A 20,809-nucleotide genomic window follows, 5' to 3' on the forward strand; every position below is an offset into this window, starting at 1 on the left:
ACAGGTTTGATTCTGTTATTACATGTCCAGTAACCTGTCATTACCGTAGCTAAAGGACCCCTCAAAAGATCACGCTGTGGGTTTGATAATGTCGACAGAAACAAGTATCTCTGAATTGTCAAAATATATTTCAAGTGTTTTTTTTTTTATTAACCTTTGTCAGGTTGAACATCGAATAGAGACCATGCAGGTCTAATCCTGAAGATGGTTTAGGTCAGTTGACTCTGTTCTGTCTGTACGCAGGGCTGGTCTTGGGTCTGGACAGGCCAGGGTAGTTCTGCAGCAAAACCAGAGGAACAACATAATGAATTGTATCGTCTTTTCTCCTTTTGCTCAACTCTGTAAATGATTGAAGTGATCAGTTGTTCCTTGTTGGGCTGGGTTTATACTGCAAGTGTAACCTGATCCCAGATCTGTTTGTCATCTTGTCAACACCAGTGCTGTCATTGTGAAGCCGAACGTGGTATGATGGTACAAAAAGACTGGCACTCGCACTACACCAAACCCCGTATTCACATCGATGGGAACGCAGTGGAGAAGCTGAACAGCTTGAAGTTCACTGACAATCTGAAATAGTCCAGTCTGCCCAATGCATCACCGGGGGTACACTGCCTGCCCTCCAGGATACCGACAGCACCCAATGTCACAGGAAGGCCCCAAAAAATCAAGGACATCAACCACCTGAGACACAGCCTGTTCACCCCGCTAAGGTGAGGTCACTACAGGGACATCAACCACCTGAGACACAGCCTGTTCACCCCGCTAAGGTGAGGTCACTACAGGGACATCAACCACCTGAGACACAGCCTGTTCACCCCGCTAAGGTGAGGTCACTACAGGGACATCAACCACCTGAGACACAGCCTGTTCACCCCGCTAAGGTGAGGTCACTACAGGGACATCAACCACCTGAGACACAGCCTGTTCACCCCGCTAAGGTGAGGTCACTACAGGGACATCAACCACCTGAGACACAGCCTGTTCACCCCGTTAAGGTGAGGTCACTACAGGGACATCAACCACCTGAGACACAGCCTGTTCACCCCGCTAAGGTGAGGTCACTACAGGGACATCAACCACCTGAGACACAGCCTGTTCACCCCGCTAAGGTGAGGTCACTACAGGTGCATCAAAGCTGGGCCCGAGAGACTGAACAACTTCTAAGGCCATCAGACTGTTAAATGGCCGTCACTAGCCGGCTACACCCAGGTTACTCAACCCTGCACCACCTCGGTTACTCAACCCTGCACCACCTCGGTTACTCAACCCTGCACCACCTCGGTTACTCAACCCTGCACCACCTCGGTTACTCAACCCTGCACCTTAGAGGCTGCTGCTCTATATACACAGACATGGAATCAACGGTCACTTTAATAATGGAACACTAGTCTCTAATAATATTTACATACTGTTTTACTCATTTCATATGCATATAATGTATTTTAGTCATTGCCACTCCAACATTGCTCACCCTAATATTTCTTAATTCCATTATTTTGCTTTTAGATTTGTGTGTGTTGTGAATTGCTAGATACTACTGTGCTGTTGGAGCTAGGAAAGCAAGCATTTTGCTACACCCGCGATAACATAAATATGTGTATGTGACCAATACGATTTGAAATGTAAACGTTAATGGGGTAAATCTCAATCTCTGCAGAGCCCTCGGTGCACCTCGTCACAGCCTCTACAGAGTGTCTAGTGTAGTGGTGTGTAAGTGCAGCCTTATGTTTACTCTAATAGGGAGCCTTGAAACTGTGTCTTTGTCGCAAAATTATTCTCAAAGTGGACCATAAGGCCCTGGTCAAAAGTAGAGCACTACGAAGAGAATATGGTTCCGTTTGGGATATTACCTTCTTAGTGAAGTGCCTCTGATACTCTGAGCAGATGTGTCCTCGGGTCTGGTCTGCTGTGTGGGCACCAGGCTGGTACTTGGTGGTGCAGGGCTCCTTCAGGCCACTAGGGGGCTTCCTCTGCCCAGGGACGTAGTGATCCGGGCCCTGGTACCGGTCCTGGTACTCTGACACCCAGGCCCTCCTGGATGGATGGTGAAGCATATTAAAGTCTGTCATAATCCTGCCCTAACCTAGCTATGTCTTTTTAGGGGGTGGATAACCTAGCTATGTTTTTTAGTTTTTTTAGGGGGTAGATAATCTAGCTATGTTTTTTTAGGGGGTAGATAATCTAGCTATGTTTGCAGATCTGATGGTCTGGAGGACAGGTATAAGCAGTAGCGGTGGAGCTGCTAAAATTCCCCAATACTCCCCAACTGGATTTATTGTGACATCACTTTTACCTCTGGCTATTACAGACGCCAGACTATCTGATGGACATAACCTCTGCAGCACCACTTGACTGTTAATGGGTTGCTGGGTGAAGGGGATTGCTATGAATCACTGTATGTGTGAATCACTATGTAATCTGCTCTGTAGTAGTCTGCAGTTGTTATCTATCGCAGTGAACAGATTGCAGGAGCTTGAGCTGGAGGAGACTGTCCTGAACAGAGTGTGAAGGAGAGGAGTCGTCCATGGCCTGTGCACTATGGCTTTAGGTAAGTAAGTATGAACAGATACTATCCTTTCAATCCGTGTCGGTATGTGGATGTGATCTACTGTACCAGTTGAGTGTGGCTTCAGGCAGGATGCACTGCGGGCTTCTCAGTGTGGAGGGGTTGTCCCAGTGTGTGTAACTCTGGCTGTAGGTGGTCACACCGTTGAATGGCAGCCCTACACACACACATGTGGATGAGAGTTATCATGAATAATAAAGCGTCTCAGAGTAGGGAGTGCTGATCTAGGATCAGGGTGGATGGTGTTAGCTCGGCCCGTATTAAAGCATCTCAGAGTAGGGAGTGCTGATCTAGGATCAGGGTGGATGGTGTTGAGTACTATGTTTCCCCCTACTGGGTGGCTATGGGACCTACCGAGGTGCATGCAGGTTGTACATCCCAAATGACACCCTATTCGCAATATAGTGCACTACTTTTGACCAAAGCCATATTCCCTATATAGTGCCTATAGGGTTCTGGTCAAAAGTAGTGCACTATATATATATATATACACACACATTAGTGTTCTATTTGGGATATAAGGCTGGTGATAGAAAGCCTACCTAGGTGCATGAGGTTAGACGGTGGCTATGGGTATAGAACAGTGTTTAATATATTGTTATGTCTCTATAGGACCTACCTAGGTGCATGATGTTAGACTGGGTGGCTATGGGTATAGAACAGTGTTTAAAATATTGTTATGTCTCTATAGGACCTACCTAGGTGCATGATGTTAGACTGGGTGGCTATGGGTATAGAACAGTGTTTAAAATATTGTTATGTCTCTATAGGACCTACCGAGGTGCATGAGGTTAGACTGGGTGGCTATGGGTTAGAACAGTGTTTCATATATTGTTATGTCTCTATAGGACCTACCTAGGTGCATGAGGTTAGACTGGGTGGCTATGGGTATAGAACAGTGTTTAATATATTGTTATGTCTCTATAGGACCTACCTAGGTGCATGAGGTTAGACTGGGTGGCTATGGGTATAGAACAGTGTTTAATGTATTGTTATGTCTCTATAGGACCTACCTAGGTGCATGAGGTTAGACTGGGTGGCTATGGGTATAGTACAGTGTTTAATATATTGTTATGTCTCTATAGGACCTACCTCGGTGCATGATGTTAGACTGGGTGGCTATGGGTATAGAACAGTGTTTAAAATATTGTTATGTCTCTATAGGACCTACCTAGGTGCATGAGGTTAGACTGGGTGGCTATGGGTATAGAACAGTGTTTAATATATTGTTATGTCTCTATAGGACCTACCTAGGTGCATGAGGTTAGACTGGGTGGCTATGCGCTGGTTGATCTGGCCTTCCAGCCTAGATGAGTGGGTCATGTCCCGACGGAACTGCTTCGCCCTTAAACGCTCCACCTGCAGAGGAAGCTCCCCATCACTTCCTGTGACAACAGGAACAGGTAGTACACACACATATGTTATTGGTGCTGGTCTATCATCTTGCACTAAAGGAAACAAAAGCAGATAAACTGTGGAGTTATAAGGCCATTCAAAGCCTCAAATAAAAACATGTTGTCAATACAAACTGAACAGGGTATTCCCTCTCTCACCTTCTCCACTGCCGATGTGAGGCAGCTCCACCATGTCCTTGGGTGTCGTTGTGACCCCCAGTGCCGGGTCCCCTGTTGCATGTGTCCATGCCTCTTTCCTTGCAGGGCGGGACGGGAGGGAGTTATGGACTGAGGTTGAGGAGAGAGAGGGAGAGACCGACCTTCGTTCCCCAGAGTCGGAGCTCGAACACTGTGGTGGTATCTGGCTCTGCCCCTTATCTGGAGGAGCTGTCCTTTCTACTTGGATCTTACTGACATTCTCACTGTCCAACATAGCTGCCCTCACTGTTCTCCCCTTCTGTAGAGAGACACAGAGAGAGAGGGGAGATGGAGAGACAGAGAGAGAGGATGAGAGCGGTGGAGAGAGAGAGAGAGAGAGAGGGGAGATGGAGAGAAGAGAGACAGAGAGAGGTTGAGAGAGAGGGGAGAGAGGTGGAGAGAGAGAGGGTGAGAGACAGAGAGAGGGTGAGAGGTGGAGAGAGAGAGAGGGGAGAGAAGAGACAGAGAGGGTGAGAGGTGGAGAGGGAGAGGGGAGAGGCAGAGAGAGGGTGAGAGGTGGAGAGAGACAGAGGGGGATGGAAGAGAGGCAGAGAGGGTGAGAGGAGGGGAGAGAGAGAGAGGTTTGAGACTGACTAAGATAATATCAATACATCTACCATGAAATGCCCCTAAGGTATGCCAATCTAGGGACAGGTAAGACAAGTAAGTTAGTTCTTGTGGCTGAGGGACTCACCTGAGTGAAGGAAAAGGCGGGGTTCTGTGGGCCGTTGGTAATGGTCTGGAAACACTGTCTGTAGTACTGAGCCCACATATCCGCCAACTGACAGACAGACAGACAGACAGGCAGACAGACAGGACAGACAGACAGACAGGAAGACAGGCAGACAGACAGACAGACAGACAGACAGACAGACAGACAGACAGACAGACAGACAGACAGACAGACAGACAGACAGACAGACAGACAGACAGACAGACAGACAGACAGGCATGCAGGCAGAAAGACAGACAGGCATGCAGGCAGAAAGACAGACACACAGATAGGAAGACAGATAGACAGACAGGCAGGCAGGCAGAAAGACGGACACACAGATAGGAAGACAGATAGACAGGCAGGCAGAAAGACAGACACACAGATAGGAAGACAGATAGGCAGGCAGGCAGGCAGAAAGACAGACACACAGATAGGAAGACCGATAGGCAGGCAGGCAGGCAGAAAGACAGACAGACACACAGATAGGAAGACAGACAGACAGACAGACAGACAGACAGACAGACAGACAGACAGACAGACAGACAGACAGACAGACAGACAGACAGACAGACAGACAGACAGACAGACAGACAGACAGACAGACAGACAGACAGACAGACAGACAGACAGGAAGACAGGCAGACAGACAGACAGACAGACAGACAGACAGACAGACAGACAGACAGACAGACAGACAGACAGACAGACAGACAGACAGACAGACAGACAGACAGGCATGCAGGCAGAAAGACAGACAGACAGGCATGCAGGCAGAAAGACAGACACACAGATAGGAAGACAGATAGACAGACAGGCAGGCAGGCAGAAAGACAGACACACAGATAGGAAGACAGATAGACAGACAGGCAGGCAGGCAGAAAGACAGACACACAGATAGGAAGACAGATAGACAGGCAGGCAGAAAGACAGACACACAGATAGGAAGACAGATAGGCAGGCAGGCAGGCAGAAAGACAGACACACAGATAGGAAGACAGATAGGCAGGCAGGCAGGCAGAAAGACAGACAGACACACAGATAGGAAGACAGACAGACAGACAGACAGACAGACAGACAGACAGACAGACAGACAGACAGACAGACAGACAGACAGACAGACAGACAGACAGACAGACAGACAGACAGGCAGGCAGGCAGGCAGGCAGAAAGACAGGCAGGCAGGCAGGCAGAAAGACAGACACACAGATAGGAAGACAGATAGACAGGCAGGCAGAAAGACAGACAGACACACAGATAGGAAGACAGATAGACAGGCAGGCAGAAAGACAGACAGACAGACACACAGATAGGAAGACAGATAGATAGGAAGACAGACAGACAGACACACAGATAGGAAGACAGATAGATAGGAAGACAGACAGACAGACACACAGATAGGAAGACAGATAGGCAGGCAGGCAGAAAGACAGACACACAGACAGACAGACAGACAGACAGACAGACAGACAGACAGACAGACAGACAGACAGACAGACAGACAGACAGACAGACAGACAGACAGACAGACAGACAGACAGACAGACAGACAGACAGACAGACAGACAGACAGGAGGATAAACCCATGTGACTTGGAGCTCTGCTGGGAGTTTACCTCAGATTGAGATGAGTGAATTCTGCTTTGCTACTAAAATCATTCTGCCTGTGGATACAGAGAACCTTAACACAGTAATTGAACATCAACAGGCCAGAGGATAAACCCATGTGACTTGGAGCTCTGCTAGGAGTTTACCTCAGATTGAGATGAGTGAATTCTGCTTTGCTACTAAAATCATAATAAACACTGACAATTAAAATATTGTGTTATTGTTATGCTGATGATTAATAATACATTTTATAAAATAGGGGGGGGTACACCAAAAGGTTATTTGAGGATACTTTAAAAGGAGTTACTTGAAGAACCCTTTTAGAGGGTTCTTCAATGAACTTGGGCTCCCCCACAGTTTCAATTTGAAGAATCCCTAAAGGATACTCCAGGAGCCCTTTCCTTTTAGAGCGTATGGTATTAGTATACAAGTGGAAAGTGTTGGTGTGTGTGTGAGAGAGAGAGAGGGAGAGACAGAGCGAGTTAGTTGTACCTTCTGATGTGTGGTGCAAGACGGCTCTGCATGCAGCCTGAACAGCCTGAGGTGTCGATCACTGGGGGGCTTGTAGTCAGCCCCATAGGTGCTTTACTGCCCCACTCTGGCCTGAGGGCCCCGAGACTGGAGGAGAGAAGAGTGGAGAGATGGATGAACCCTCACCTTTAACCAACCAAGAGCATCAGTGAAAAGTTTTCATTCTAGTAAACATTATGAGACAATCTCATTAATGACCTATTCTTACTAGTTGAATAGCCTAATGTTTATGTTATGAAAATGGTCAAATATGGCAATGATAAACCCGTACTAGACATACCTGAATGTGCCTTAAAGAGTGCATTCAATTGCTCTTTGTTCCCTGATATTTAAGATGGTCATTCGTCAAGGATAAATCGGGGTCAAGCCTAGCAAAACTAAAACAGGCTACGTGAGACAGTGGCTAAATGTGTGTTGGAAAACCCATAATAGTCTATGTTCCATAGAACGTTGGAACGTTTGAGGCAACATAATATACTTCTATCGATTCCTTAGTTACGCAGCGATATCATAAATAGGGCGATGTCACAGCGTCCCAAAATAATATTCGTAGCCGTTCTAAAAACATTGGTCATAAATGAAAGAACAATGAACAATTCAAACATCGTAATAAAATCAACCATGAATGGGCGGTTTCACTTCCTTCAGTCTTCACAATACACGTCTTATTCACTGTATGGTTCTCTGTGTAGGCAATTGTTCATTGTATGACATCACAAGGGTTGGTCTTTTGTCGATTCAGGTAGTTAGAGGAACGTGCATTAACGCCCTGGACCAGACGTAGTAGCCTGGGGCGGTGAGAAAGGTGTGGACGCGGTCATAATTTCACCATAGGTTTAGCCTCTGACGTAACGAAAGAAAAACACACCTACATTTGTCAGGGGGAGAGTTTTGACGGTACTGAAATCACAAGTGTAGGATTAGGATACCGTAAACTAACATATATCACAGTCAAATCCAAGTTATCGGTTAAAGTTCAGTTGAATGCCGAGAGACGCTTTGAACATAATGGACACTCATGTGAAAGCAGGACAAGTTTACCTTCAACACAGAAATGTAGGAAAGGTAAGCACGTAACTTTATTTAACTTTATTTAGCTCACTTAATTGTACACATCCTGGTACCTTATCTAGCTTGTTTTTGTGGAATGACAATAAAAGTCAATTGGAACATATTGTATTTATTTAGATTTTGAATGCAGCTTTATAACAGTCTTGTAATGTACGTTTTTATTTTGTTTATTTCGAGTGTTTTGATATTGGCTATTGCTGTTATCATGTAAACTCCCACCCCCTTGTTTACTCTATGTACTGTGTATGACAGCCATCTAATCCCTCTACCAATTCCACTTGACATTTTAAAGTATATGATTGCAGTATACGAGGACATTTACTGTAGCCGACATGTTGAAGTCTTTTTTGCAGAGACAGGCTACGTTGGTAATGATGCGTGTGTAAAGGTGTGAGGGGGAACGGATCCTCACATGCGTGCCCAGACACAGTACTGCTTACAGTTTCCTCATGCACATTCCAACACAATGTGTCCCAAATGGCACCCTATTCCCTTTTCAGTGTACTACTTTTGACCAGGACTCACAGGATCTCTGGTCAAAACTAGTGCACTATGTAGGGGATAGGGTGCCATTTGGGATGTAATTTTAAACATGGCTAGGCACACGTAAAACAACGCATACTGTACCTGAGCACACATACCTCATCTACCACTGCACCTTTATTTAAAAATAGGCAGATGTGCTGGAGAAAGTGTGGGGGGGGGTGATATTCTGAGTCTGTCATTTGACTAATGTGTTGTGGGCGAAATGGGAAAACTAGATACTCACTTTTTTTTTTAAATTTATTTTTCTCACCCACAAATTTTTCTCCCATTCTCTTGGCCTTTCTCTTTTTCTCCCCATTATTTCTGTCTTCCCTCTCTTCCCTCATCCCCTTTCTTCCCTCCCTCCGCCCTCCCTCCAGAAGTGGAAGCAGCATTGGCTGACTCTCTACCCCTCCAGCCGCTGCGGTGTAGCCAGGCTAGAGCGCCAGGAAGTGGGGGGAGGAGAGCGGGCCGGTCCCTCTGGGGTCTGGAAGCACCAGGACAAAGTTAAGGAGAAGAGGGTGATCCGCCTGTCAGAGGTCAACCTTACTGCTGTACTTGTCTTCCTTACTAGCACTGACTTTGATTAGCTGCATTATTGAGGATTTATTTTTTACTGGCACTGACTGTTATACAGTATGTGGTTGTCTTACCTAACTTAGTTGAATGCACTATAATTGGCTCAGGATATGGACAAGCCTAAGGCCCTGCGAGAAACTAGCGTCCTGTCCAGAGGGCATACTTTTACATCAAACTGGCTCATGCTACAGAAACAAGAGATAGGCCCCTGCTCCTATGAGCTGTTAGATCGGGGTAAGGCTTGTGCAAGCTCTATCTCTTTAATGCTGAGTGCCAAGCAGAGACGCACCAAGTCACATTTTTTACAGTCTCTGGATAAGAGTGTCTGCTAATGGAGTAAAATGTAAATGTAGGTGATCAGGGTCCTGAGGCTGCCCCCACACGCTGAGGCCTGCCCCAAAGACAACATGGCCGCCTTCTGTGTGGAGACCGACGGCAGGAGGTACGTCTTCGCAGCGGATAAGGACGACTGCGTGGAGTGGGTGGAGAGGATGTGTGACCTCGCCTTCCAGGTGAGAATAGCAGCTTCTGTTGTTGTCTTGTGACTGTTATGGATCAGTCTCAATTCAACATTTTGACAGTTACAGATCGAAGTAGAATTATACTTTATTAGCATTCAACAACGCTGAATTAGGAATTTGTCTCGGTATTGGTACAAGGCTAACAGCAAACGCCATTATTCACTGGTCTCTTTATCATTAAACTCTTTTCATCACCAAACGGTTATTATATAGAGGATGTGTAGACTCTTAGAAAATAGGTTGTAAAATGGCTCTTCTGCTGACCCCATAGGAGAAACCTGTTTTGTTCCCTGTATAAACCTCTGTAGAAAGGGTTCTACATGGAAGCCAAAAGGGGTTCTCCTTTGGGGACAGCCGAAGAACCCTTTTAAGGTTCTAGATGGCACCTTTTTTTCTAAGAGTGTAGGAATCTGTGAGGACAGTTCTCTCTGTCTAATGTAAATACATGTCTTGTCTCCCAGGGAGGCTCCACTGGTCAGCAGCCGCAAATTCAGATGGAGGACAACCAGATCTACGTCTCCAGGGAGGAAGGTGAGAAGCACATCAGATATCCTAGTGGCCACACAAACTATAACGAACAGCCATTCTTCTGTCTGTTTAATGTCTAATGGGCGTATGATTACTGCTGTCTTGGAACAGGTTCTTCTTTTCAATGATATTACTACGAACAAAGGAAAGATAAACACAAAATATAAAACCAGAAATAGAAATGAACACCGTCCATAGTGCTTCGGTCATGACCGCCACTCTCCCTTCTCTCTCCCCTCAGTTAGTGAGTTCAGGGTGGGTGTGAAGCAGACGGATGTAGCGATGCGCTGCGGCCTCCAGGGGGAGTACTATTGGCTGCAAGTGGCCCAGGAGGGGTTGGTCCTTAAGGAGGCGGAGACCAGGAAGAGTTTGCAGGACTGGCCCTATCGGCTGATACGACGCTATGGCAGAGACAAGGTCAGTAGAACCATGGAATTTAGAATCTCATTGAGCCATAGAATTAGATTCCTAATCTGTTACTAGTTTTAATCTAATGCTACTCTCTAGTGTCTAATTTCAAGGCCGTCACAGTACGGTACTATGGCAGAGACAAGGTCAGTAGAACCATGGAATTTAGAATCTCATTGAGCCATAATTAGATTCCTAATCTGTTACTAGTTTTAATCTAATGCTACTCTCTAAATTTCTGTTACTAGGCAGAGACAAGGTCAGTAGAACCATGGAATTTAGAATCTCATTGAGCCATAGAATTAGATTCTAATCTGTTACTAGTTTTAATCTAATGCTACTCTCTAGTGTCTAATTTCAAGGCCGTCACAGTACGGTACTATGCTGCTCTACAAAGGCAAAACGCAGTAACTACATCATTTTTTGACTGCAAATTCAGACTTAAGTCTTTTCTCTCTAAAAGACAGCAATTTCTGGTACTTCATGATATGCTCTGATCAACTGTTCTTGTGTCAGGAAAGTAAATCCCACACTAATCAGATAATATACCTGGCCATTACAACAGAGTTACTGTGTTTGGCCTTTTAGGGCAGTGTGGCTCCAAAAAGGATGTGTCTTAAGGATCATTGTAGGGTCATCAGTGTCCAATCAAGAAGGTCGCAGGTTATAATACGTTTGGTGCCCACATTCAATTGTGCAATTTTCCAGTGAACACCTGTGGGAATTGTATCCTCAAATCATTGTATCCTCTTGGTTCTCCCACAGTTGACGTTCAACATCGAGGCGGGCCGGCGCTGTGACTCTGGACCCGGAACCTTCACCTTTGAGACGTGCCAAGCTGACGACATCTTCAGCCTCATCGAGGCCGCCATACGGGAACAGAAGGCCGTCGCCGGGGACGAATGTGAGGGCGACACTGTGGTTGCTAACCATAGCCCTAATATGCCTCGTGCTCGTTCCCCACTGCCCAAACTGCCAGATAGTGCAACCATTTTGGAGGGCAGCTACAGTTTTAAACCAGTATTTTCAAATGCTATTGGCTCAGAGCAGTGTTTGTACTCACAGCCGCCTAATTTGATTGGCTCTGAGGAGTGTCCGTACTCTGAGCCAGCAGACAGTATTAAACCCAAAGCCCCCAGCCTCAACTCCTATCTGACGCCCCCAACAGCCTCCACCCTCACCCCCTCTATCCCTCTACACCCCCGCAATCACCATGTCAACCGAACGGAACCAGTGTACGCCGACCCAGCAGACATCCTCTCACTCACACCCCTGAGATCTACACCACCACCACCACCACCACCACCACCACCCCCGCCCACTTCCTCTTCCTGCTCTTATCACCACGACAACAAGCCAGAGCCGGTCTACTCCGAGGTGTACGACCGTGCGAGTCCTCTACCTGATAAGACTCAACAACAGAAACAGAGCCGGGACCAGCGGGGGCAGGAACCTGGCAAAGAGGAACCCATCTATAGTGAGCCTTGTGTGGGGACCCCAGCCAAGGGCCCCAACACTGACCCGTTCGCCCACCTTTACAGCCAGGTCTGCAAGCCAGGCTCTTCATCACCATCATCATCATCCCCCCCCTTCCTCACTGGCCTCCTCTTCCTCCTCATCATCATCGTCGTTGACCATTACCAGGACCTTGGCTACCAGGAGGCCCACTGCTGGACGCCAGTCACCAGAGGTCATCTATGAAAACATGGGGTTCATTTAGGATCCTCTGTTGTGTCTGAAATGGCCCTTTAAGGTTCACTACTTCTGATCTGCGCCCAGAAGGAGATATTCAGACCAATACACACAAATTCACTCATTTCACAATGTTATTGTCTACTTACTTTATTTATTGAACTTGTTTTCACATACAGAATCATTGTTTTTTCTTATGATGTAATACCTTTTGTATAACGTGTTATGAATATCAATATTGCACACCAGTGTAATGGACATGGGAGAGGGAGAAAAGAGCCACAGAGATCTTCCTTAAGTCTGTCAGTGGTCGATGTAAATGTTTTCAAACAGTGTTAGCCGCCGCCTCCTCCCCAACAGAAACCAATGACTCCCGCCAGTCTCACATCCTTTTCCTTATTTACTTTGTTTTACTGATGTGATTCAATAAAACAATAATGGGTGTGTATCCAGTAACTCTCCTTCCACTATTTGTTTTGTGCATTGATAGTTTTTTTGTGTTTTTTTAATTGTGCCCCTCCCAATAAATCAGACTACTGTTCAGTTCAATGCTGTTTACCTGGGAATATGTGAATGTTAATAGGCCTACTACTGTATATTTCAGGCTCCTCTGTGGTTGTGGGCGTGTATTGACGTTTGATTTAGAGAGATTTGAACGCTTCCTGGTTTAACACGTTGTAATAGTTCTATTACATACTGTACTGTACCTCACCAGGAGGCGAAGTAGCCTATTATACCGTGTTAGAAATAGCACCAAATCGGACACCGAATAGGTAGGTGAGAATAAAAAAATACGCCGTATTTTGATACACTTGAACCGTACTTTTTTGTTTTCTTGGTTTCTGTAGGCGCTTCGTTCCCCCCTGTCCTCCACTTTTGACAGAACGCCCCGAGCGCACTTTTAATGATGCGTAACTGACGCGCGGTCATCAACGGACATTCTTCCTGATGTCACTTCTCAACATGCGGACCACCTGTTTTATGGCCGTGATCTTGTGGCTCACAACTGGTTCATCTCGTTGTCAAACACCAATTCCCAATGTTCACGGAGGTGAGTACAGTACAGTTGGACAAACGGCCTCTCTCTCGCTCTACATACAAAATGTATAGCAATAAAATGTATAGCAATTCCTAATGGATACGGTAACGTTATGGAGGCTACAATCAAATTAGTCATAGCAATGCAAATGATGTTGCCTAGCAAACAAGTAGATTTGTAAGAAGTCTATTATCAGCACCCAGTGTGGTTTTGGTAGCGTAATTTATTCATCTGGGAGTGGAGAGGTTAATTACTTAATTCAACATTTAACCAGATGGGAAGGATGGAGGCATAAAATGACTGAAGACAGGCGTGTCATTTCACTGCTGTTTTCACTAAGTACCTGGAATAATGCAGAGTGAGTATAGACTGGGGTTACAGTGTTATCCTAGTTTTGCCTGCTTTCATGGATACAGAGAATATGGTGGATTAAAGATGCCCCACTCTTTGTGGTGTGTGTGTGTGTTAACACACAAATGCAACAAGGAGCAGTTTACCGGACACATATTGAGCCTATGTCACGGACTAAATAGCAAACGCAAAGGAGAGTTTAGCCCCACAATTGTCTACCTAAATCAGCATTGAGTGACTGGTGAGTAGGGGTTTATTTATTATGCTGATTCTGTTGCAAAACATTTCTTAAACGGAATGAAATGGGGATGGACCTAAATGAATTTGTCCAATAGAAACCATTTTTTGTTTGTACTAATTATTGCACCCCAGCTCTGGGTAGCAGCCGACAAACCACAAGAGTATTTCTCAGTAGAGGAAGTGACACAATTACTGATGCTTAGAAATGGTTCCGTAAAGTCCCTGTAAGTCAGTCTCATCCTTTGCACATTCACTCAAAGGTCAAAGGCAAATAAATGGGGCGGAGCAGGAGAGTCTATATATTACGGAGCCCTGGTCCAAAGTAGTGCACTGTAGGAAATAGCCATTTGGGGCACATCCCTAATGTTATGTCCTGTTCTCCTCAGGGTTAGGTGCAGTTCTGGGGGTGTCCAACGCCAGCGTCCTCCTGCAAGACCCCAGCTCTGAGACACTCTACCTGGGAGCCAGAGGCTCCATTCTGGCACTGCACACCTCCAACCTCACCTGGAAACACCCATCAGTGAGAGAGAAAGGGAGAGACAGAGATGGGGGAGGGACAAGGGACAAGGACATAAGAGGACGGAGATAAGGAGGGGGAGAGGGGGAGATGGGAAGAGGAGGGACGGAGGGAGGGAGGGACAGGGAGATAAGAGGGGGAGGGACAGGGAGATAAGAGGGGGAGGGACAGGGAGATGGGGGGGAGGGACAGGGAGATGGGAGGGAGGGAAGGAGGGACAGAGAGATAAGAGGGCAGAGGGAGGGACAGGGAGATGGGAGGGGAGGGAGGGAGGGACAGGGAGATAAGAGGGCAGAGGGAGGGACAGGATAAGGAGATAAGAGGGGGAGGGACGGAGGGATGGGGGGAGGGACAGGGAGATAAGAGGAGGGACAGGAGAGGGGCAGGGACAGGGGGGCGGAGATAAGAGGGTGGAGGAGGACGGAGGAGAGGGGACAGGGAGATAAGAGGGGAGGGAGGAGACAGGGAGGGGGGACAGGGGAGATAAGAGGGCAGAGGGAGGGACGGAGAGAGGGGGACAGGGAGATAAGAGGGGAGGGACAGGGAGATGGAGGGAGGGACAGGAGATAAGAGGGGCGGAGGGAGGGACAGGGAGATAAGAGGGGCAGGAGATAAGAGGGACAGGGAGATAAGAGGGCGGAGGGAGGGACAGGGGAGAGATAAGAGGGCGGAGATAAGAGAGGAGGGACAGGGAGATAAGAGGTGGAGGGAGGGAGGGAGGGACAGGGGAGATAAGAGGGGGAGGAGGGACAGGGGTGAGATAGGAGGGAGGGAAGGAGGGACAGGGAGATAAGAGAAGGAGGTACAGAGAGATGGGAGGGACAGAGAGATGGGAGGGGGACTTCTTCACTTGACTGTCTGTGTGTGCACGGTTATCTGTGCATATTTCCACTCTTGATCTTAGCTAACTGGCAGTGAAACGAGTGTGTATATATTTTTGGTGTGTTCATGATGGGAGTATTCATGAACACAAAACCTAGAAAAACCTACGTCTTACCTGGACAAACACACTATGCCAGACATTGATTAAACCTAGTCCTGGACAACTTTCTCAATAGAGATTCTCCACTGACACTGCTTTTAGTCTACTGGGCTCAACCTGTTTAACTGTGGGATGTAACTGTATGTGTTTGTGTGTTCTCTCTTTGACTATGTCTCTGCAGATTAAGTGGGAGGCAACAGAAGAGGAGAGGAAGTCCTGTATGGGTAAAGGCAAGAGAGTGGTGAGCAACGTGGGGTGCTCTTGATCTGTGTTTTTAAGTGGCAAAAACTGTGTGTCTGGGTGTGTGTGTGCGTGTCTGTGTGTGTCTGTGTGTGTGTGTGTGTGTGTCTGTGTGCTGCTCTGTAGTGTATGTACGTGGTTAAAGGTGTCGGTGAGATGCCATGCTTCACACCCATCACCTTTGCCTTTGTCATACTCACCTATGGCATGATGTATGATACCGTTACCATAACGATTGCTTTACTGACTCTTCAGCTTCCTGTCAACAACACATCACATCCTGTATGTTTGGCTTTCAGATGACTTTTCACTTTGTATCTGGTCATCTTCAAAGACTGATAAACAGAAGCATGACTTACCTTAAATAGTCCGGGAGTTAGAGTTCTTCACTACCATTTATTCAATGGGAGTCATATGAAAACCAACCTTGGCCTGTACACATTGTGTTCCTGCCACCTGAGTTGAGAAACCCTGCATTGTACTTCTGATTATAACCATATTTTATTGATCTGTTTAGAGCCAGGTTCTCTGATCTAGGATCATGTTATCTACCCCAAATCCTAACCTTAGCCATTATGGTAAGGAATGTAAACTGACCTGAGATCTGTGTCTAGAGGCAACTTTATCCTGCTCTGTTATGGCCCTGTTGTAAGAAGGAGTTGCCAAATGCACTTCAGCCTAGCTTAAACTAAAAGGCAATCAGGGACTTGAAAATCCCCAAAATATTCCTTATCCCAGGGCACTTGAACTGTTTCCGCATATCATATCAAATCAAATCAAAATTATTTATATAGCCCTTCTTACATCAGCTGATATCTCAAAGTGCTGTACAGAAACCCAGCCTAAAACCCCAAACAGCAAGCAATGCAGGTGTAGAAGCACAGTGGCTAGGAAAACTCCTAGAAAGGCCAAAACCAAGGATGAAACCGAGAGAGGCTATGAGGGTGGTCAGCCCTCTTCTGGCTGTGCCGGGTGGAGATTATAACAGAACATGGCCAAGATGTTCAAATGTTCATAAATGACCAGCATGGTCAAATAATAATAATCACAGTAGTTGTCGAGGGTGCAGCAAGTCAGCACATCAGGAGTTAATGTCAGTTGGCTTTTCATAGCCGATCATTAAGAGTATCTCTACCACTCCTGCTGTCTCTAGAGAGTTGAAAACAGCAGGTCTGGGACAGGTAGCACGTCCAGTGAACAGGTCAGGGTTCCATAGCCGCAGGCAGAACAGTTGAAACTGGAGCAGCAGCACGGCCAGGTGGACTGGGGACAGCAAGGAGTCATCATGCCAGGTAGTCCTGAGGCATGGTCCGAGGGCTCAGGTCCTCCGAGAGAAAGAAAGAAAGAGAGAATTGGAGAGAGCATACTTAAATTCACACAGGACACCGGATAAGACAGGAGAAGTACTCCAGATATAACAGACTGACCCTAGCCCCCCGACACATAAACTACTGCAGCATAAATACTGGAGGCTGAGACAGGAGGGGTCTGGAGACACTGTGGCCCCATCCGATGATACCCCCGGACAGGGCCAAACAGGCAGGATATAACCCCACCCACTTTGCCAAAAGCACAGCCCCCACACCACTAGAGGAATATCTTCAACCACCAATTTACCATCCTGAGACAAGGCTGAGTATAGCCCACAAAGATCTCCGCCACGGCACAACCCAAGGGGGCGCCAACCCAGACAGGAAGATCACGTCAGTGACTCTACCCACTCAAGTGATGCACCCCTCCTAGGGACGGCATGGAAGAGCACCAGTAAGTCAGTGACTCAGGCTCTGTAATAGGGTTTGAGGCAGAGAATCCCAGTGGAGAGAGGGGAACCAACCAGCCAGAGACAGCAAGGGTGGTTCTTTGCTCCATAGATCGTAAAGAATTAGAGATACAAACAGGCTTCTGTTTTCCCCCTCTGCTAATCTTAAATGGCACCCTAGTCCCTATTCAGTGCACCACTTTTGACCAGGGCCTATAGGGAGAATAGGATGCTGTTTGAGACATGTTTCTTTGTCTCCCTCTACAGGATGACTGTTATAACTACATCTGTCTGCTGGAGGTTCTGAAGGATGGAAGGATCTACGTCTGTGGCTCCTACGCCTACAATCCCAAGTGTGCTTTCATAGTCAGTCACGTTGTCTCTCTGTCTCTTCTCATACTCTACACCTATATTATCATTATTATTATTATACTCTACACCTATATTATCATTATTATTATTATACTAGACACCTATATTATCATTATTACATTTACATTTACATTTAAGTCATTTACCAGACGCTCTTATCCAGAGCGACTTACAAATTATTATTATGATACTCTACACCTATATTATTATTATACTCTACACCTATATTATTATTATACTCTACACCTATATTATCATTATTATTATTATACTCTACACCTATATTATCATTATTATTATTATACTCTACACCTATATTATCATTATTATTATTATACTCTACACCTATATTTTCATTACTATTATGATACTCTACACCTATATTATTATTATACTCTACACCTATATTATCATTATTATTATTATACTCTACACCTATATTATCATTATTATTATTATACTCTACACCTATATTATCATTATTATTATATACTAGACACCTATATTATCATTATTATTATTATACTCTACACCTATATTTTCATTACTATTATGATACTCTACACCTATATTATTATTATACTCTACACCTATATTATCATTATTATTATTATATACTCTACACCTATATTATCATTATTATTATTATACTCTACACCTATATTATCATTATTATTATTATACTCTACACCTATATTATCATTATTATTATTATACTCTACACCTATATTATCATTATTATTATTATACTCTACACCTATATTATTTTTGTTATTATTACATTCTATACCTATATTATTATATATATATATATATATATATATGCCATTTAGCAGACGCTTTTATCCAAAGCGACTTACAGTCATGTGTGCATACATTTATGCGTATGGGTGGTCCTGGAATCGAACCCACTATCCTGGCGTTACAAAGCGCCATGCTCTACCAACTGAGCTACAGAAGGACCACATTATAATACTCTACACCTATAATATTATTATACTCTACACCTATAATATTATTATACTCTACACCTATATTATTATGATACTCTACACCTATATTATTATTATACTCTACACCTATATTATTATTATTGTTCTCTACACCTATATTATTATTATACTCTACACATATATTATTATTATACTCTACACCTATATTATTATTATACTCTACACATATAATATTATTATTATACTCTACACATATAATATTATTATTATACTCTACACCTATAATATTATTATTGTTCTCTACACCTATATTATTATTATACTCTACACATATATTATTATTATACTCTACACCTATATTATTATTATACTCTACACATATAATATTATTATTATACTCTACACCCATATTATTATTATTATACCCTACACCTATATTATCATTATTATTATTATACTCTACACCTATATTTTCATTACTATTATGATACTCTACACCTATATTATTATTATACTCTACACCTATATTATCATTATTATTATTATACTCTACACCTATATTAACATTATTATTATTATACTCTACACCTATATTATCATTATTATTATTATACCCTACACCTATATTATCATTATTATTATTATACTCTACACTTATATTTTCATTACTAGTATGATACTCTACACCTATATTATTATTATTATTATACTCTACACCTATATTATTATTATTATTATACTCTACACCTATATTATCATTATTATTATTGTTCTCTACACCTATATTATCATTATTATTATTATACTCTACACCTATAATATTATTATACTCTACACCTATATTATTATTATACTCTACACCTATATTATTATTATACTCTACACCTATATTATTATTATACTCTACACCTATAATATAATTGTTCTCTACACATATAATATTATTATTATACTCTACACCTATAATATTATTATTGTTCTCTACACGTATAATATTATTATTATACTTTACACCTATATTATTATTATACTCTACACCTATAATATTATTATTGTTCGCTACACCTATATTATTATGATACTCTACACCTATATTAGTATTATACTCTACACCTATAATATTATTATTGTTCTCTACACCTATATTATTATGATACTCTACACCTATATTAGTATTATACTCTACACCTATATTAGTATTATACTCTACACCTATAATATTATTATTGTTCTCTACACCTATATTATTATGATACTCTACACCTATATTAGTATTATACTCTACACCTATAATATTATTATACTCTACACCTATAATATTATTATACTCTACACCTATATTATTATGATACTCTACACCTATATTATTATTATACTCTACACCTATATTATTATTATACTCTACACCTATAATATTATTGTTCTCTACACATATAATATTATTATTATACTCTACACCTATATTATTATTATACTCTACACCTATAATATTATTATTGTTCTCTACACCTATATTATTATGATACTCTACACCTATATTAGTATTATACTCTACACCTATAATATTATTATACTCTACACCTATAATATTATTATACTCTACACCTATATTATTATGATACTCTACACCTATATTATTATTATACTCTACACCTATATTATTATTATACTCTACACCTATAATATTATTGTTCTCTACACATATAATATTATTATTATACTCTACACCTATAATATTATTATTGTTCTCTACACCTATATTATTATTATACTCTACACATATATTATTATTATACTCTACACCTATATTATTATTATACTCTACACATATATTATTATTATTATTATTATACTCTACACGTATAATATTATTATTATACTTTACACCTATATTATTATTATACTCTACACCTATAATATTATTATTGTTCTCTACACCTATATTATTATTATACTCTACACATATAATATTATTATTATACTCTACACCCATATTACTATTATTATTATACTCTACACCTATA

The 20,809-nt window shown here is 43.2% G+C and overlaps 3 protein-coding genes across 5 annotated transcripts; 2 read left to right on the forward strand and 1 right to left on the reverse strand.

Annotated features, from left to right (window-relative positions):
* Positions 1 to 154: 154 nt before the first annotated feature.
* On the reverse strand, positions 155 to 7,704 carry LOC124028550. Its single transcript, XM_046340593.1, has 8 exons — positions 7,289 to 7,704; positions 6,970 to 7,095; positions 4,853 to 4,939; positions 4,120 to 4,417; positions 3,817 to 3,951; positions 2,615 to 2,723; positions 1,851 to 2,034; positions 155 to 277 (listed from the first exon to the last, which is right to left on the reverse strand). The coding sequence occupies exons 3-8, from the start codon at positions 4,928 to 4,930 to the stop codon at positions 215 to 217; spliced, it is 867 nt and encodes a 288-aa protein (XP_046196549.1). The 5' UTR covers positions 4,931 to 4,939; positions 6,970 to 7,095; positions 7,289 to 7,704; the 3' UTR covers positions 155 to 214.
* Positions 7,561 to 12,793, forward strand: LOC124028549 (docking protein 2-like). Of its 3 annotated transcripts, none has more exons than XM_046340590.1 (6): positions 7,561 to 8,073; positions 8,985 to 9,158; positions 9,537 to 9,695; positions 10,166 to 10,235; positions 10,474 to 10,649; positions 11,406 to 12,793. In XM_046340590.1, exons 1-6 carry the CDS (start codon positions 7,993 to 7,995, stop codon positions 12,339 to 12,341), a joined length of 1,596 nt encoding a protein of 531 aa, XP_046196546.1. In that variant the 5' UTR covers positions 7,561 to 7,992; the 3' UTR covers positions 12,342 to 12,793. The 3 variants fall into 3 exon arrangements, with proteins under 3 accessions (XP_046196546.1, XP_046196547.1, XP_046196548.1); XM_046340591.1 differs by having other exon boundaries at positions 7,573 to 8,073; positions 8,985 to 9,143; XM_046340592.1 differs by having other exon boundaries at positions 7,584 to 8,073; positions 8,985 to 9,417.
* Positions 12,794 to 13,021: 228 nt separating this feature from the next.
* Positions 13,022 to 17,835, forward strand: LOC124028548 (semaphorin-4E-like; the record flags this gene model as incomplete). The annotated part of the gene is made up of 4 exons (XM_046340589.1): positions 13,022 to 13,383; positions 14,349 to 14,482; positions 15,643 to 15,702; positions 17,728 to 17,835. Coding segments are annotated over exons 1-4 (405 nt in total), but the record flags the coding sequence as incomplete, so codon positions are not given.
* Positions 17,836 to 20,809: the final 2,974 nt, after the last annotated feature.

This window comes from Oncorhynchus gorbuscha, unplaced genomic scaffold (genome assembly GCF_021184085.1).
Source record: "Oncorhynchus gorbuscha isolate QuinsamMale2020 ecotype Even-year unplaced genomic scaffold, OgorEven_v1.0 Un_scaffold_4426, whole genome shotgun sequence".
Taxonomy (NCBI): Eukaryota; Metazoa; Chordata; class Actinopteri; order Salmoniformes; family Salmonidae; genus Oncorhynchus; species Oncorhynchus gorbuscha.

Excerpts from the sequence above, each read along its gene's own strand:
- LOC124028550 (XM_046340593.1), bottom strand. The coding sequence starts at position 4,930 with ATGTGGGCTCAGTACTACAGACAGTGTTTCCAGACCATTACCAACGGC. Across the intron at positions 2,035-2,614 it reads CCTGAAGCCACACTCAACTG|GAGGGCCTGGGTGTCAGAGT; the intron begins GTACAGTAGATC and ends CCATCCATCCAG. Across the intron at positions 278-1,850 it reads AGAGGCACTTCACTAAGAAG|AACTACCCTGGCCTGTCCAG; the intron begins GTAATATCCCAA and ends GTTTTGCTGCAG.
- LOC124028549 (XM_046340590.1), top strand. The coding sequence starts at position 7,993 with ATGCCGAGAGACGCTTTGAACATAATGGACACTCATGTGAAAGCAGGA. Across the intron at positions 8,074-8,984 it reads AACACAGAAATGTAGGAAAG|AAGTGGAAGCAGCATTGGCT; the intron begins GTAAGCACGTAA and ends CCCTCCCTCCAG. Across the intron at positions 9,159-9,536 it reads CAGAGGTCAACCTTACTGCT|GTGATCAGGGTCCTGAGGCT; the intron begins GTACTTGTCTTC and ends ATGTAAATGTAG.